The following is a 19,232-nucleotide window of genomic DNA, read 5'->3' on the forward strand; positions in this document are numbered from 1 at the left end:
GATTGGCTATTTAATGTTGACAAGTTATGGATCTCTTCATGTTTTTGTATTAAAAGAAAGATGACTAATAACTAAAAACCTTCCAAAGGGGAAAATATAAACTGCAGATACAACAGACTACATATGCCTCTGACAGCATACACTAAAAGTTTAGATACCACTTCAGCCTTTGTAGACTGCTAGTATTTATTACATTTTTTAAGAAATAAAAACAGGACCAGAGAATGGTTCACTGGGTAAAGGTGCTCTCCACCAAGCCTGACACAAGTTTGATTCCTGGGACCCACATGGTAGGAAGAGAGCTAACTTCTACAAGTATCCTCTGACCTCCATGCACGTGCTGTGGTATGTACACGTATACACACACAAACACACACACATATACACACAAATGAATTAATAAATAAGTAAATACAGTAAGAATAATTTGAAAGAGAAAATAGTTAACAATATGCTTGACATGGTGGTGTTTGCCTTTAATCCCAGCACTTGAGGCAGAAACAGGTACATCCCTATGAGTTTGAGGCTTGATCTACATACTGAGACCTTGTCTCAAAAACAAAAAACAGCCAACAATGTGTGGAAGTCAAAAGTAGTATATCAAAACTAGGTATAGGCTGGAGGGATGCCTCAGCAGTTAGGATCGCTGACTGTTCGGGTTTCCAGAACCGACATGGCAGCTCATCTACAATACATAACCATCCACAACTCCAGTTCCAGGAAATCTAGTGCTTCTACAGGCACTGCATGCAGTTGCTGCAGCACATAAACAAATGGAAAAAAAAAAAAAACAAACACTCACACATATAAAAATAAATTTTCAAAGAAACCAAGGAGTGAGAAGTTTATTAAGGGTCAAAGCATCAACATGAACATAAGCAGCAGCAGAGCCCGCCAAGCCCCGTGAACCCCGAGGAAGAACTGCTCCAGCAACAACACACAAGCAATAACAAACTAACAACAGAACCCACTGACATCGTTTAAACACGGCAGTTCTCAACTTGTGGGTTGCGACCTCCCATTTTACATTATGATTCATAACAGCAGCAAAATTACAGTTATGAAGTAGCAACAGAATAATTTTATGGTTGGTTAGGGGTCACCACAGCATAAGAAACTGTACTAAAGGGTCACGGCATTAGGAAGGTTGAAAAGCACTTGTTAAAGCCATTCAGAATTTCTCAATGACATTTTACTACATTGATGCGAAGTTTTAGGTGCTTGTACTAGTAGCTGCTTCAACAACAAAGGACTTTAAGTAAGGCATGATCTAAGCAACTAATATGGAAAGAGAAGAAATCAATAGATGTTCTGCCTTAAATTTTTTTTGCTGTTTGGTTTTTAAGACATGGTCTGGGCTGGCAGGGGTGGCGCATGACTTGGGAGGCAGAGACAGGCAGAGCTATCTAGGTTCATGGCAAGCAAGGCTATACAGTGAAAAACAACAACAAAAAATACATGGTCTCAGCCAGGCGATGGTGGTGCACGCCTTTAATCCCAGCACTCGAGAGGCAGAGGCAGACGGATCTCTGTGAATTCGAGACCAGCCTGGTCTACAAGAGCTAATTCCAGGACAGGCTCCAAAGCCACAGAGAAACTCTGTCTCGAAAAAAAAAAAAAAAAAAAAAAAAAACGTTAAAAAATACATGGTCTCATGAATCCTCCAATTCATGTTACTGAGGCGCATCTGATCCTACAGTTGCTACCCCCTAAGTGCTGAAATCGGAGGTACGTATGACTATATCAGACTTTAAATGGCTGATATGACTTCTTTTAACTTAAGTAAACAACTGAAGATACAGAAGGCTTAGTTCCAAACAGATCTAAAGGTTAAGGAATATATAGCTATAACTTAAGGGTGAACACACATTGATTTTATCAAAATCCAGGCATTCTTTACAATGTACCAAATGCAGAAGGGTTAGATAGTTGAACCCATCTGGTGAACATCTTATAAAGAAGTAACAACATGTCATAGTTAACTTTTTCCCAGTATAGTGCTGTTATGAATGACCCATAAACTATGTAAGTTATTTAAAACACAACAGATACACACCAACATAATCTGGTTTCTTTTTGGCTTATAAAGTCACAATGGCTACTTTGCTTTAGCCAGATCTGTACTCTATGCACTGAAAATGTGTTACTACTACTAGACAACAAGTTTCATCATCCTGATTGATAGTATATACTGCATTTACAAGTCCCTAGCATCATATTCTTCTATAGGAAAAGACATAGATCTGCTTAAATACATTATAAATATGAACCAACAGAGTATAATTTTTACAAAATGTCTTGATCACCTAAAGATGTCATTATAAAACACAGCTGAGTTAAATTGTAAAGATTAAAAATAATTTCATTTAAACTTTGTTGCGAGAGTAAGTATGTATGGTGTATGTATGGCTGTGCAGAAATACGTGCCACAGACTACACTGTAGAAGTCAGAGGACAATTATCAGGAGTCAGTTCCCTCCATTTCCTGAGGGTTCATTGGATCAAACTCAAAAATAGTGTTGTACAGGAAGAACTTTACCCACTGATTCCTTCTCACCAATGCCAAATTCTTTAGTCTTTAAACAAATACTGATAATATACTATTGTTCTTTCTTCCTTTCTTGGGCAGAGTCTTGATATCCCTACTTGTTATTCATTATTGAGTCGAGGCTGGCCTCACACTCTCAACACTCTTTGTCAGGCTATCAAAATGGAAATTACATGAACTTTTGCTTTTTTTTTTTTTTTTTTTTGGTTTTTCGAGACAGGGTTTCTCTGTGGTTTTGGAGCCTGTCCTGGAACTAGCTCTTGTAGACCAGGCTGGTCTCGAACTCACAGAGATCCGCCTGCCTCTGCCTCCCAAGTGCTGGGATTAAAGGCGTGCACCACCACCGCCCGGCTTACATGAACTTTTGTAATAAAGAATTGTACCTTCAGGCATAATTATAACAAGGAGCACAGAATGATCTGAATATGGACCACTACAGAAGTTGAGAATATTAATAATTCAATAAAAGCCAATTATTTAAATTATGTTGCTAAATACAAAAATATTTAGTATTTTAATTTTGTGTCAATATTAAAATTAAAATTTTTGTTTTTCAATATTAAATATTAACTTAAGTCTTAACTTTAAGGTATAATTGTAATTGTTTAAGAGTCAAGCATTTTTTACATTATAATGAACTACACCAAATTCTATCCTTTTATATCCAAAACAAACTCAACCATCAACTTACCTAACAACAAATTGTAACACACAGTGATGCTTTCTTATGTGATGGGTGTTTTGCCTGCAGATATTTCTATGTACCACATGTATGCCTGGTGCCAACAGAAGCCAGAAGGCATCAAATCTCCTAGAACTGGAGTTAACAGATGGCTATGAGCCAATATGTGGGTGCTAGGAATCAAACCTGGGTCCCTCTGGAAGAGCTGCTGAGGCATCGCTCTAGCCCCCATAGAGTGATTCTTTTTTTTTTTTTTTCTTTTTTTGGTTTTTCGAGACAGGGTTTCTCTGTGGCTTTGGAGCCTGTCCTGGAACTAGCTCTTGTAGACCAGGCTGGTCTCGAACTCACAGAGATCCGCCTACCTCTGCCTCCCAAGTGCTGGGATTAAAGGCGTGCGCCACCACAGCCCGGCCCATAGAGTGATTCTTAAACCCATACTTTGATTTTGCTTTGTGACATTTGTAAGTAACAACAGCAACCAAAACAAGTCACTGCTACCTCCCAAGGGTATGGTCAATACCATGTACCCTATTTTCAAATGCTTACAAATAATGGGCAGTTTTGCTTCTCATAACGGTCTGTGTGTTTCTTACAGAGTGACCCTACTAGACAGTCTCTATCCTGCTAAGTTTTGTTTTGTTATTGGTTGGTTATACAGGTGATATACCCTATAAGCCAGGCTGACCTTGAACTCAACAATCCTCAGGCCTCAGTGTCCCAAATGCTAAGATTATAGGCATCAGCCATGCTCAGATTCACTTTTTAGGGTGTTACAAGAAGAGTTCCCATTAAGACAAAGAATTTCAGTTGCCTTAGAGAGTATTCTAATAACATATAATATCATAATTGGCTATTATTAATATTATTATATCGACATTAAAAAATATCAAGATATGACAACTACCTGCGAAAAGATCTTCTCTGTCATCGTCTAGCATGACTTCTACAGGTTTGGAGCCATTGGAGTTTGCACTAATATCTTCTGCAGGAAGACTGGCTGGTTCGGGAGATGATGGACTTGACTGTTAAAAGAACAACAGGAGACAATGGATTGAAATGCTTCTTTGCTTTTCACTGTATCTCATAAACTAAAGAAATACAGGCCGGGCGGTGGTGGTGGATGCCTAATCCTAGCACTCAGGAGGCAGAGGCAGGCAGATCTCTGTGAGTTAGAGGCCAGCCAGGTCTACAAAGCTAGTTCTAACACAGCCAGAACTGTTATACAAAGACGCAAAGAAACCCTGTGTGGGGGGCACAAACAAAAGCCCAGCAATCTCTTGATTAGAGAGGAAAAGAAGAGCTACTTATATTTTCTTCTCTAAGGTTCAAAATACACTTTAATGTGTGTGCCCTTAGCTCAACAGTTACTTCTTATTTGGTTAGTAAACTTTCCGTAGGATGACCTTTTTGTTTTTGTGGTGACTGAGATTGAACCTAGAAGCCTGTACACATGCCTGGCAAAAACTCTGCTACAGAACCACACCCAATTCCTCTAATCATCTTTTGATATCATTCATCTTCTGGGCAGGGTGGTACATCTGGAATCCTCAGTATTTTATGGAGGCAGTAGGAGGGAGATTAGTAGTTCAAACCACCTGGGACTACAAAGAAAGTCTGGGTCAACCTGAGCTGCATGAGATCACATCCTGGAACAGAAACAAGGAAGCTGGAAAGATGGCTCAGTGGTTAAGAGTTTTTGCTGAACAAATACTTTTGTAGTATGATAGGGCATCTCTTGGGTATATTCCCAAGAGTGGTATTGCTGGGTCCTGGGGTAGGTTGATCCCAAATTTCCTGAGAAACCGCCACACTGCTTTCCATTTGTTCAACTATGTTCATAGCAGCATTATCTGTAATAGCCAGAACCTGGAAACAACCTAGATGCCCTTCCATGGAAGAATGGATGAAGAAAGTGTGGAATATATACATATAAGAGTACTACTCAGCGGTAAAAAACAATGATATCTTGAATTTTGCATGCAAATGGATGGAAATAGAAAATACTATCCTGAGTGAGGTAACCCAGACCCAAAAAGATGAACATGGGATGTACTCACTCATAAACTGGTTTTTAGCCATAAATATAGGACATTGAGCCTATAATTCGTGATCCTAGAAAAACTAAATAAGAAGGTGAACCCAAAGAAAAACATATAGTTATCCTCCTGGATATTGGAAGTAGACAAGATTGCTGGGCAAAAATTGGGAACTGGGGGGTGGGGTGGGATGGGGGAAAGGGGAGATGGGGAGAAACAAGTGAGAAGGGGAGGATGGGGAGAGCTTGGGGGAATGGGATGGTTGGGATAATGGAAGGATGGATATGGGAGCAGGGAAGTATATATCTTAATTAAGGGAGCCATTTTAGGGTTGGCAAGAGCCTTGACTCTAGAGGGGTTCCCAGGAGTCCAGAGAGATGTCCCCAACTAGCTCCTTGGGTAACTGAGGAGAGAGAGCCTGAAATGGCCTGATCCTATAGTCATACTATCTTGCATATCACCATAGAACCTTCATCTGGCGATGGATGGAAATAGAGACAGAGACCCACATTGGAGCAATGGACTGAGCTCCCAAGGTCCAAATGAGGAACAGAAGGAGGGAGAAAGCCGGGTGATGGTGGCGCAGGCCTTTAATCCCAGCACTCGGGAGGCAGAGGCAGGCAGATCTCTGTGAGTTCGAGACCAGCCTGGTCTACAAGAGCTAGTTCCAGTATGGGCTCCAAAACCACAGAGAAATCCTGTCTCGAAAAACAAAAAAAAAAAAAAGAAGGAGGAGGGAGGAAGAAAGTCAAGACCGTGAGGGGGGCACCCACCCACTGAGACGGTGGGGCTGATCTATTGGGAGCTCACCAAGGCCAGCTGGACTGGGACTGAAAAAGTATGGGATAAAACCAGACTCTCTGAATATGGTGGACAATGAGGGCTGCTGAGAAGCCAAGGACAATGGCACTGGGTTTTGATCCTACTGCATGTACTGGCTTTGTGGGAGCCTAAACAGTTTGGATGTTCACCTTCCTAGACCTGGAGGAAGGGGAGGACCTTGGACTGCCCACAGGGCAGGGAACCCTGACTGCTCTTTGGACTGGAGAGAGAGGGGGAGGGGAGTGGGGTGTGGGGGGAGGGGGAGGGAAAAGGGAGGCAGGGAGGAGGCAGAAATTTTTAATAAAATAAAATTTTAAAAAAATTTAAAAAAAAAAAAGTTTTTGCTGTTCTAGCAGAGAGAGGACTCACATTCAGTCCCCAGCATCATCCACATAGGGCAGCTTACAACAGCCTAAAAACTCAATCTTCAGGGAATCCAACACCTACTTCTGGCCTCTGTGGGCACCCACATAAGCATACAATTACAAAAGCAATGTTTTTTTAAATTTAAAACTAAATAAAGAAAAAGAAAATCAGTCATGTATGGTAGGGTACTCACACCATCTGGACACTGGAAAGTTGAGGTAGGAGGATTACTAGTTTCAGGGTAGCCAAGACTACACAGTAAGACACACGCACTCACACACACACACACACACACACACAAGAATTAAAAGAAAACCAAAGCCTCTGGGGCATGATACACACCTTTAACCAAAGCACTTAGGAGACAGAGGCAACAGTGAGTTTGAGGCCAGCCTGGAGCAAGTTCCAGGACAACTGGAGCTGTTATGCAGAGAAACCTTGTCTCAAAAAAAAAAAAAGGAGAGAGAGAAATAAACCAAAGCCTAGTCGTTGTGACTGCATTCCACAGATACTGAGCATAACAGTGAAAGTATCAACATGAAAGTGGAAGCCAGGCATAGTGACAAACTTCTGAGACTGTAGCACTGAGATGAGACTAAAGCCACAGGATCACAAGCTTAAGGTCACTTTGGTCTATAAGGCAAAACCCTACTTATTTATTTACACGGTTATTCCTGTAGACAATGCACCATGATAACATCACCAACATCCCCATGCTGAGCAGGAAAAAAAAGTTTAAACACACACACACACACACACACACATATATGGTTCTATCATTCAAACTCCAGAACAGGGAAATCTATAGAGATAGATTAGTTGCTATCTTAAAGTTAGAGGATGGGAAAATGGCGGGACAACATCTGAAGGGTACAAGCTATCTTTCTGAAATAATGAAAATATTCTAAAATTGACTATGGTAATAGATACATATGTCTCACTAGACCAGGAACCACTGAAATGCACAAATGAACAATATGGCATATAAGTTGTACCTTAATGCTGTTCAGAAAAGTGAAGCATGATGGTTCATGCTTGCAACGCCAGTACTTGAGAGGCTACAGCAGGAAGAACTGCTCAAAGTCTATGGTCAGCCTGGGCTATGTAAGTGAGAACCTTCTCAAAACGAAGAAGACTAGCAGGATGGTTCAGTGGGCAGGATGCTGATGACCTGAATTTGATCCTTAGAACCCACATGATAGAAACAACCAACTCCGATAAGATACACACACACACACTGTAAACAAAAATAAAAAAAAAAAACTTCCAAGTGATAAGAAGATTAGAAGCCCCAACAGAACATCACACAATAATGTCTATTCCTTCAAAATACAATTGCTATAAAATAATTTATTAAGCCAGGTAACAATCTTTGTAAAAGAAGTCGGTGAAAATGACTGTGACCAGTGTCCAACTGACCCATTCAGTTCTCAAAGTCTGTGGCAAACACAGGCACAATTTTTTTTTTAACTTAAAGATCAAGGCTTTAGAGAGATGACGCGACAGTTAAGAGCACTTCCTGCTCTTGCAGAGAACTGGGTTCAGTTCCTAGCACCCACATCAAGTAGTTCACAACCACCTTAACTCTACTTCCAGGAGATCCAAAGACTTCTACTAGCCTCTGTGGACTACAAGCTTGGATATGGTGCAAAGACAAACATTCAGGTAAAATACCCATATACAAAATATAAAAATAAAGAAATTAAAAAAAAATCAACAAAACAGGATCCATCTATTTGCTACCTCCCAAAAATGTGCTTTTACATCAAAGACAAATGAAAGATTACAGTAAAAGGATGGGAAAAACACATTCCACGGAAAGAAAAACAGGAAGTAAATATGTGAGTCATTCTGCTAACATCTGACAAGACAGATTTCAACCCAAAAGAGAAAAATCACTTCATACTGATGAGGGAGCAATCCAAGACTACGATTTAAACGTGTGCACAGAACATGGATGCCACCAATTACAACAAATACTACTAGATAGATATAAGAACAAATTAATTAACCTCAACACAATGGTGATTTTAATACCCTACTCTCACCAATAAGAAAGGTCATCCCAAGCCAGGTGGTGGTGGCGCACGCCTTTAATCCCAGCACTCGGGAGGCAGAGGCAGGCGGATCTCTGTGAGTTCGAGACCAGCCTGGTCTACAAGAGCTAGTTCCAGTCATCCCACTAAAACAAATAACAAACAAACAAAATACAGAAGGGGAGAACCAATTCCAAAGTTGTTCCCTTACTCCTCTCCACTCGTGCAACTGCATACACCCCCCCCCCCACACACACACACTAAATTTAAAGCCTGGAGGGGGGGGGGTACATGCTTTTAGTTCCAGAACTAGGAAGCTGAGGCAGAGGCAGGCGGATCTCTGTGAGTTCAGGCCAGCCTGGTCTGGTCTACAGAGTGAGTTTTAAAACAGCCAGCTACATAGAGAAACTCTGTCTCGAAAAACCAAATAAATAAATATATTTTTTAAAATACATATTCTTCTCAGTAGCCCATGGAACTTGCTCTAAGATAGATACTATTAGAATCAGGAAAACTATTAACAGTTTTTGTTGTTTCCAATGTGGCCACAATGTAATGAAGCAGAAATTATTAGCAAGATAAACTATAGAAAATACATAAACTCATGGGAATTAAAAAACACCCAACTGAAGGATAAATGGGTCCCTGAAGAAATCAAGAAGGAAATTTTTAACATCTGAGAATTGAATGAAAATGCAGAGAATCTGTCAAAAACTTAGGGGATAAAATGAACACAGCCCCAAGAAGAAAGTTCCTAACTACCAGTGCCTATTTTTTAAAAATCAGAGGGCTCTCACATAACGTCAGTACTCTGGAAAAACAAGAAAAGGAAAACCCAAAGTCAGCATATTGAAAAAAAAAAAATCAGGAAATAAAAGACATAGAAATTTTTGAAAAATCAATGAAGAGTTGATTCTTTGAAATGATAATTAATAGGAACAAACATTTAGCTAAACTAAAAAAACAAGAGAAATAAAATTAATAAGATTAGAGATGAAAAGGTAGACATTACAAGAGAAACCAATGAAAAGTCAAAAATCGGTGGTGCATGCCTTAAATCCTAGCACTCAGAAGGCAGGCAGATCTCAAGTTTGAGGTCAGCCTGGTCAACAGATCGATTTCCAGGACAGTCAGGGCTACATAAAGAAACCCTATAGAAAAAAAGTAATAAAAAAGAAAGAAAGTTAAGTCAAAAAATCTGGGCTGGTGAGATGACTCAACAGCTAAGGGGCTCTCAGCCAAACCCAACAAGCCAAGTTTCCCAGAACCTACATAAATGAAAGAATCAACTCCCCAAATGTGCCCTGACTGCCACATATGCACATATCCCAAACCCCAATACAGTGGAGAGGAATTAGCCATAAAATCATAAGGATATGCATTAAAATATATATTTCTTTCCGCTACTTTTTTCTTTTTTGGTTTTGTTTTTCGAGACAGCGTTTCTCTGTAGCTTTGGAGCCTGTCCTAGCACCCACTCAGCAGACCAGGCTGGCCTTGATCTCAGAGATCCACCTGCTGGGATTAAAGGCGGCGTGTGCCACCATCACCTGGCAAGAATGTATATTTCAAGGGTTAAAGTGATAGCTCAGCAGATAAGAGTACTAGCTGCCCTTCCTGAGGACCCAGGTTCCATTCCAGAATCGATGTAAAGTGACTTACTCTAGATCCAAGAGATCTCATGTTCTCTCCTGATCTCCACAGGAACCCATATACATACAACATTCACTCATTAACACAGATATACATAAAAATAATAAAAATAAATTCCTTTTAAATTAAAATACTTATATTCCACTAAATCTGAAAATCAAGAGTAAAAAAATTTCTAAAGCCGGGCGATGGTGGCGCACGCCTTTAATCCCAGCACTCGGGAGGCAGAGGCAGGCGGATCTCTGTGAGTTCGAGACCAGCCTGGTCTACAAGAGCTAGTTCCAGGACAGGCTCCAAAGCCACAGAGAAACCCTGTCTCGAAAAACCAAAAAAGGAAAAAAAAAAAAAAATTTCTAGATGCATCTGACCTACTGAAGTAAAACTAAGAGATAATGATGTAACCAGATGTATAACAAGCAAGATTTAGAAAGCAATAAAAATCTTCCAGCTAAAAGAAACCCAGCCCCAGATGCATTCAACCAACTAAAATTAAATTCTTAATTTTAAGAAGAATCAACAACGATCATTCACAAAGTAGTCCATAAAAAAGAAAAGGAAAGAAGACTCCCATATTCTTCTCATGACTCCAGTGGTGTGTTGGTGGCATAACCAGACAACAACAACAAAAAGAAAACTACAGACAAATTTCCCTGATGAACACAGACACAAAAATTGTCAATAAAATTGCAAACCAAATTCAGGATCACATCAAAAAAGTAATTCAGCGACTGGAGAGATGGTTCAAACAGAGGTTATAACATTTGTTCTTGCAGAGGAACCCAGTTCCACTAGGAACCACACGGTGGCCTACAACTACCTGTAACTCCAGTTTCTCCAGATGCCTTCTTCTAACTTCTGAGTGCATGAGCCACGCACATAGTATACATACATGAACGCAGCCACCACCACCACAAAAGCAAAACCCTCATACATAAAAAATAAATAAGCTTAAAAGAGGGCAGGGAAAGCCGGGCAGTGATGGCGCACGCCTTTAATCCCAGCACTCGGGAGGCAGAGGCAGGTGAATCTCTGTGAGTTCGAGACCAGCCTGGTCTACAAGAGCTAGTTCCAGGACAGGCTCCAAAACCACAGAGAAACCCTGTCTCGAAAAACAAAAAAACAAAAACAACAACAAAAAAAAAAGAGGGCGGGGAATAATTCATGCTGGAGAGCTGACTCAGTGGTTAGAGTACTTACTGCTCTTTCAGAAGAACCAAGTTCAATTCCCAGCACCCACATGATGGCTCACAACTGTCTGTAACTCCAGTTCCAGGAGACTCAACATCCTCTTCTGGCCTCCTTGGGCTTCTGCATGCACACTGTGTACATACATATACTCAGGAATGCACACACACCATTTTTTTTTCCTCAAAAGAAGTAATTCATCATGATCAAGTTAACTTCATTTAAGAGATGCATGGATGGTTCAACATACAAATGAATAAATGTTACATATCACAAGAATAGATTCAAGGGCCGGGCGGTGGTGGCGCACGCCTTTAATCCCAGCACTCGGGAGGCAGAGGCAGGCGGATCTCTGTGAGTTCGAGACCAGCCTGGTCTACAAGAGCTAGTTCCAGGACAGGCTCCAAAACCACAGAGAAACCCTGTCTCGAACCCCCCCCCCCAAAAAAAAGAATAGATTCAAGGAAAGAAACCACATCATTATCTCAACAGATGCAGAAAAGGCTTTTGACAAAATACTCCATGATAAAATTCTCAGAGAGACTAAGAATGAAAGGAACATATCCCAACAAAATAAAAACTACATACAATAAGCCTATAGCCAACATCATGATAAATGGAGACAAACTCAAAGCATTTCTACTAAAATCAGGAACAAGAATATTCACTTAAGTTTCCATTCAATACAGTGCTTGAAGTCTTATCTAGAACAGTAAGTCAAGAAATAAAAGGAATACAAATAGGAAAGAAGTCAAATTATCTTCATTTGTAAACAATTCGCTTTTATATAACAGACCCTAAAAGACTCCACTTTCTGGATCTGAGAAACACTTCCAGTAATAAGCCAGGATAAATTGACAGGCAAAAATCAGTCATTTTCCTATTTACCAATAATAAGCATGCTAAGCAAAAAAATCAGGAAAACAATTCCATCAAAATTCTCTAAAAAATAAGTAAGTAAATATGAAGATATCTTGGAACAAACCTAACCAAAGAAGGAAAAGACCTCTACAAAAAAATTAAAACATGTGAAGAAACAAATGTGGACTTCCCTCGCTCACAGATCAACAGAATTACTATTTATGAAGATCTATCTTTCAAAACGCAATCTACAGACTCAATGCAATCCCTAACAAAACTCCATTAACATTCTTCACAGAAATATAAAAAACAATGAGATTCATATGGAAGCATCAACAAACTGGAAAGCAAAGATCAATGTTGCAATCATATCTGATTTCAAGTTATACTACAAAACATGGTACTAATACAAAACAAGCATGTAGATGGAATAAAAAAAGAGGATCCAACTATAAATCCATGCAGCTACAGCCACATGATTAATTTTTTCAAAATTTACATTTATTGAGGAGATGAGGGGCATATGCATGCCACTGTGGAGGTCAAAGGACAATGTGTAGGAAGTTGATTCCTCCTTGGGAACTGAATTGTGGTCATCAGGCTGGATGGCAAGTATCTTTACACAATAAACCATCTCACCAGGTCCCAGTCACCAGATTTTTGACAAAGATATAGACCACTGAAAAGACACCCTTTTCAACAAACCAGACTAGGAAAATTGGCTATCTACATGTAAAAGAACGAAAGTGAATCTCTATTACTCACCTTGAACAAAACCCAACTCTGACTGCATTAAAGACCCTAATATGAGACCTGAAACCCTGAAACTGTTAAGGAAAAATGGGAAGCACTGGTACAAGGACTTTCTGGAAAGGACACGACTAAGTCAGGAAACAACGCTAACAACTTACAAGAGGGATTTCAGAAAATTAAAAAGTTCTTGCACCGCAAAGGAAACAACGAAGTAAAAAGACAGGCTACAGAATCAGGAAAAAATCTTTACATACTAGTTAATATCCAGAACATACAAAAAACTAAAAAGATATCAAATATCCCAGTCAATAAATGGGCTGATGGGCCAGGCATGGTGGTGCATACCTTTAATCCCAGCACTCAGGAGGCAGAGGCAAGAGGCTCCCTATCAGTCTGAAGTCAGCCTGGTCTACAGATTGAGTTCCAGATCAGCCAGAGCTACACCGTGAGAGCCTGTCTCAAAACAAACAAACGACAGGCCTCTCCAGTGTCAGGCCTCTCCAGTGTCCTACAGAATCATGTTACATACAAATCCCCTGAAACAATTGAATATCGAAGACCCTGATCTGGGCTGGGAATGTCATTCAGCAGGTTCAACCGAAGTACAGGAAAAATACCACTCTACAGCCAGGAGCAGCGGTACATGCGTGTAATTCTAGCACTCAGGCTCGGCCAAGGGGAGTTCCATGCCAGTCTAGGCTACAAAGAGAGTTCCGATTTCAAAAGAAAAGCGTTTGTTAAACATATGGCATTCCAGTCAGGTGTAGGCATCTGTGCACGAATGCTGTGGATTCTTTTGCCCCCGAGTGTGAGACGCACTATGTAAAACAGAAGTGGAGCAGTGGCATGGGATCCCTCCCTCACAGACAGTTCCTGAACATTTGGATGAGGGGGAAAAAAAATGAACATTTTTAAAACATATCTAAAAATCTTACAGTCACCCATTTTCTTATGAGCTAAGGGTTTAGGTAAACAACCAATTAACTTTATTTATAACTTTCACAATGTGGTAACCAAAATAAGAACATTCATAATAAAACTCTGCAGATTTTTTTTAAAAAAAGAACCAAACATCATATTTGGAGATACAAACTATAGTTCTTCTTACTCTGTGTATTGCATCTAGAAAAGACAATGCAGGTTTTAGGGCTCTGCAGACATTTTCAACACACATTACACAAAAATAAAACAGACCAAAGTATACCAGGAGACTAACTCTACCTGTCCAGAAAAATATATTCTGCAAAATAATTTTAGAAGATAGTGGTTTTGACATGTACACCAGCATTAGTTTCAATAAGATACAAATACTCAAGATTTTGTTTAGAACACATGGACAGGCCGGGCGGTGGTGGCGCATGCCTTTAATCCCAGCACTTGGGAGGCAGAGGCAGGCGGATCTCTGTGAGTTCGAGACCAGCCTGGTCTACAGAGCTAGTTCCAGGAAAGGCTCCAAAGCTACAGAGAAACCCTGTCTCGAAAAACCAAAAAAAAAAAAAAGAACACATGGACAACCAAGGTACCATCCAAGGAATTTATACTCTGTGGGAAGGTGGGGTTTGGCCTCACCACTACAGACAAAATGAGTAGAATGTACTCAGTGGAGAGCAGTCCCCTAAGTTTTCAGTTTCAGGTCAATGAAATTCAGATAAGGGTGTTTTACAGTCAGTTCCAGTTGATTTGGTGCAGAACGGAACAGGCGCACAAAACTTAGAGCAGAGAACTCTGTAAGAAAGTAGGGGCGGGTGAGAAGTGAGATGCTCGGCTGGTAAAGCTGCTGACAACAGTGTATAGAGCGAGCCAACTCCCAAAAGTTGTCCTCTGAGTTTCATACGCAAGCGCCGGCACACACACACACATCCACAATAAATACATGTAATTAAAAAACTATCTGAGGTAAACAATCTTCTGAGAAAAGTGCTTACATGCTTAAAATTAGGATTTCCGGCGTATGTGCGCTCATCCAATGTAAAGCAATTCAAATGTGACTAGAGAAAGTTGGCGGGCCAACACAGTTCAACTCATGGTGTTTCCTTTGACAAAAACAGGAACACTCAGCTACAGAGATCGCTGACCATGCGGAAAAAGAGGAAAAAAAGAGTCGAGATCTGTTTCTATTTCTCCCCTAGTAATTAAAAAAAAAAGTTTCCTGGACTATACCCTCCTTAGACTTTGTGTTTTCCCAGCATGATAGCCCCTAAAATGTCTAAAACCAAGTGGTGGCTCATGTCAGCTAATCTGAGCACTAGGAAAGAGGAGAGGCAGGAAGATCAGAGGTTCAAAGCCATCCTCACCTACATGGTAAGTTCGGGTCCAGCCTGGGCTGCAAGAGATCTTGCCTCAACATAAGTCTACTAACTCCAATGCATTTACCTATTTAAAAAACAAAACCAAACAGGCTCCTACCTCCAAGAAAACTGGTAGTCCATGAAGGACAGTGAAAAGCGCACCCTGACCTCCCCGGGGACCCTCAGCCAGGCAGCGTTCAGTTCCAGGACTTCACGGTCCCCTTGCAGGGCACACCCTCCGGGGCAGAGAAACAAGCCCCTCTTCCCCGGGGCTGCTGAAACCCCAGAGGGGATGAGGTGCCCGGGAAGCGGGTCCAAGCCTTCCTCCTGCGTGCAGGAAGAGGCGCGAATGACCCGCAAGGCCCGAGAGCCCGCAAGCACGGCGTTCCGTCCGCGGGTCCCGGGCCCGGGAGGATGAAATCGCACCCCAGGCCCGCAGGCTGCAGTCCGGAGGCCTGGCCGCCCGGGCCAACCCAGCCCCCTTGACAGGCACCTGAGGTGCGGCCGGCGTCACAGGTGTCACCGGACCTGGCCTGGCCAAACCGGGGAGTGGGGAGGGGACAAGTCGCGGCAGGGGAAAGGCGGCGAGACGCGCGGCGCGGCCTCCTCGGCGGGGCCGTCTCACCTCCAGGGTGGAGACCGTGCTGGTGAACAGGTCCTCTCCGTCCTCCAGCTCCTCAAAGTCGGTGGGCTTCACGTCCCCCAGCGGAGGAGGTTCCCTCTCCGCCGCCATCTTCGCTGGCCAGGACGACTGCAAGAGCCGGGCCTCGCGGACCTGTCACGTGAGCACGCAAGGCAGGGCTGGCGCGCCGACCCGCTGGCTGGCCCGCCTCCCGGCCCGCCCCCTCGAAGCCTCGCCTCCCGAGGCCCCGCCCCGGGCTGACCGCTCCTCCCCCCCGCCCCCCGCGCAAGCAAGCCCCAGAGCTACAAGCTGGCCCCGCCCCTTCACCGCTCCGCCTGCTTCCGTGTTTGGGTCTTGGCATCCTTACTTAGTTACTGCCTGCATGCTGACCAGATTTAAGTCCAGAAATCTTACACTTGTCACTACAGGACTAGGAAGTAGAAGAGTTTAGACCTCAGCCTCTGAGTTTGGATTATGCACAGATTCAGGGTACGAATAGGGTAGTGGATAAAGAAACACACTCAAGTATTGCCAGAGCGGTCCATAAGAAACGTCTGACACAAAGAGAGTGTTCTCTTCCTGTACCGTTTGCAGGGGACTTCAAGGCACTTGAAATGGGGCTGGTGTGAGAAACTGTGTTTTTTTTTATTTCAGTTTACTTATATCTAAATAGATTCGTATGGCTGGTAGCTACCTATTAGTGCAACCCTAGAATATGGATCCTAGGGTGGGCTCGTCGCTTCATTAGTAGAGTTCTTGCCTAGCATGTACAAAGCCCTGGTGTGATCGCCAGCACCGCACAGTATAAAACTGGGTGTGATGGACGTGTGTCTCTAAGTGTAATACTTGGAAGGTTGAAGCTGGAGGGTCAGAAGTTGGAGGGTCAGAAGTTGAAGGAGGTCAAGGTCAGCCTGGACAACTGTAGATCCTATCTCACAATGCAGAAAACAAAAAGAGAGAGAGAAATCACGAATGATTTGTTATTGGCACTTTGCTGCAATTTCATTAATTATACAATGTTTTATTCCAGTTTTCAGGGAAAGTTTGCTTTTTTTCTTTTATAATTGTAAGCTATGTCGATGTGAAGCTCAGGCTTTATGCCATGTGTCAATATGCCAAGAAAGCCACACAATATTTTTTTTCCTATTTTTTTCCTTTTCCGCACAGGGTCTCACTATGAAGCTCTGGCTGACCTGGAACTCTCTATGTAGACCAGGTTGGATTTGAACCCGTAGGGATCTGCCTGTCTCTACCTTTGAGTACTGGTGTGTACCACTGTATCTAACATGTTTTGAAGTAAAATCAGAAAGGTTGGAGTTTGAGAGTGTAGCATGCTTAAGCTTCTTAGTTTGATCGCCAGCAATGGGGCTTACTCTCTCTGGCTCATGTCCTGTGCTGGCTTAAATGAAAAAGCCCCCATAGGCTCATAGTAACTGAGTATCCTTTATCCAGACAAAGCCTCCAGACCTGGCTTAGGCTCCTGAAACCTTAAACTTCACCCCTAGTGATAAACTGCCTCCAGCACGGCCACACCTACTCCAACAGTTCCACAATCCTGACCCTTTCAAACTGTCATTCCCTAGGTCAACCTAGTCCGCTCAAAGCAATTTTTTGTTTTGTTTTGTTTTTGTTTTTTGTTTTGGTTTTTCTTTCTTTTTTTTTTTTTTTTTTGGTTTTTTGAGACAGGGTTTCTCTGTGGTTTTGGAGCCTATCCTGGAACTAGCTCTTGTAGACCAGGCTGGTCTCGAACTCACAGAGATCCACCTGCCTCTGCCTCCCGAGTGCTGGGATTAAAGGCGTGCGCCACCACCGCCCGGCTTTGTTTTGGTTTTTCGAGACAGGGTTTCTCTGTGGTTTTGGAGCCTGTCCTGGAACTAGCTCTTGTAGACCAGGCTGGTCTCGAACTCACAGAGATCCGCCTGCCTCTGCCTCCCGAGTGCTGGGATCAAAGGCGTGCGCCACCACCGCCCGGCTCAAAGCAATTTTGTAACATTATCTCCAACACAACAACAAACAAATCAAACAAAATCAAAGGTGGAGTCATTTGCATCCACTTGTCCTAAACTAAAGCCAAACCATTTGATCGGGTGTTTAAAGGGTGGTAAGATAATAGTCCCATTCCCAAACACGCACTCTCTCTCTGCCTCAATGCTGACACACCAGAAAAAGTGTAAACTGAAATAAGCAACATTAACGAACCCCTGAGTTTTCTACATCAGCGTCAACCTCGAAACGATTTGCTTATGGGGGTCTTCTAACGGGAATAAAATAACCCCACTTCTTAGGCAGCTAGCCAGGGTTACAGGTCCAAGGAAAGCAAAAACACATACATATCCTAGCACTTCTAAGAACCCCCGAAGTTTTACAATGAAATCTGCACAAGCAGTGAGCTCTGGAGCTAAAATCCACCAAGGCCTTGACTCAGCAAGATGTCAGCTAACCCCCAGACATCCTTCTTTTCCTTCCCACTTCCTGGTTCTTCCCACCAACAAACCTTTCTTTTTTCTTTTTTCTTTTTTTTTTGGTTGTTTTTTGGTTTTTTTTTTTTTTTTTTCGAGACAGGGTTTCTCTGTGGTTTTGGAGCCTGTCCTGGAACTAGCTCTTGTAGACCAGGCTGGTCTCGAACTCACAGAGATCCGCCTGCCTCTACCTCCCAAGTGCTGGGATTAAAGGCATGCGCCACCACCGCCTGGCCCAACAAACTTTTTCTGTAGGGCATTTTTTTTGGCTGTTTTTTCCTGAGTTCAGTTTCTTCCTCCTGGTTCTCGACCAGCCAGAATCCCTCCGCCCCATACATTCAAAATAGCTGCTAGGGTTCATCCCCACTCCTTGCTGGATCAAACTGGCCCATTCAAGACACAAAAGAACCTGTAGTCCAGAGTGGTACTGACTTCCAGGCTCTGCCTGGAGGCAGGAGATTTCTTCTCCACACTCCGCTTGCTTCCTCTTCTGTTACTGTTGTTCTTCAGGATTGTTAGACAATGAACTCAGATCCAAGGAAGGAAACCAGGAAACAAGCCTACCCTCCCTCTCTTTCTTCTGTGTCTTTAGGAGCTCGGTCTTTAACTCTTGTGAGCTTCCTGCTTCTACCTCCTTTCTTGTTTGATTTCTCCTTCCTTCTCCTCTGCTTTTTCTTCTTTTCTGTTTTGTTTTTGATTGTCTTCCTACCTGCCCTTGTATTTTGAGGCTGATCTGAACTGGCAGTTTTCTTGCTTCAGCCTCCAGAGTGTTGGATTAAACATGTACCTGGCTTATTTCTTTTTTCATTCAGCCCTTTTCTATCACAAAACCCACTTCTAGTCAGACTAACACCTAGTCTGTCTTATGGAATGAAATGTTGCCTGATTTCAGAACTGAAACTAAAACCCAGGTCCTCTGCA

At 42.3% G+C, this 19,232-nt stretch overlaps 1 protein-coding gene across 1 annotated transcript in view; it reads right to left on the reverse strand.

Moving 5' to 3' along the window:
• Nucleotides 1-16,015, reverse strand: part of Snx2 (sorting nexin 2) — a 41,881-nt gene extending 25,866 nt beyond the window's left edge. The window contains exons 1-2 of the mRNA XM_057788686.1: nt 15,856-16,015; nt 4,135-4,252 (exon numbers count right to left, since the gene is read on the reverse strand). Of these exons, the coding sequence (XP_057644669.1) occupies nt 4,135-4,252; nt 15,856-15,963 (226 nt within the window). The 5' untranslated portion in view covers nt 15,964-16,015. The remainder of the gene's footprint in view (nt 1-4,134; nt 4,253-15,855) is intronic.
• Nucleotides 16,016-19,232: the final 3,217 nt, after the last annotated feature.

This window comes from Chionomys nivalis, chromosome 14, assembly GCF_950005125.1.
Source record: "Chionomys nivalis chromosome 14, mChiNiv1.1, whole genome shotgun sequence".
Classification (NCBI taxonomy): Eukaryota; Metazoa; Chordata; class Mammalia; order Rodentia; family Cricetidae; genus Chionomys; species Chionomys nivalis.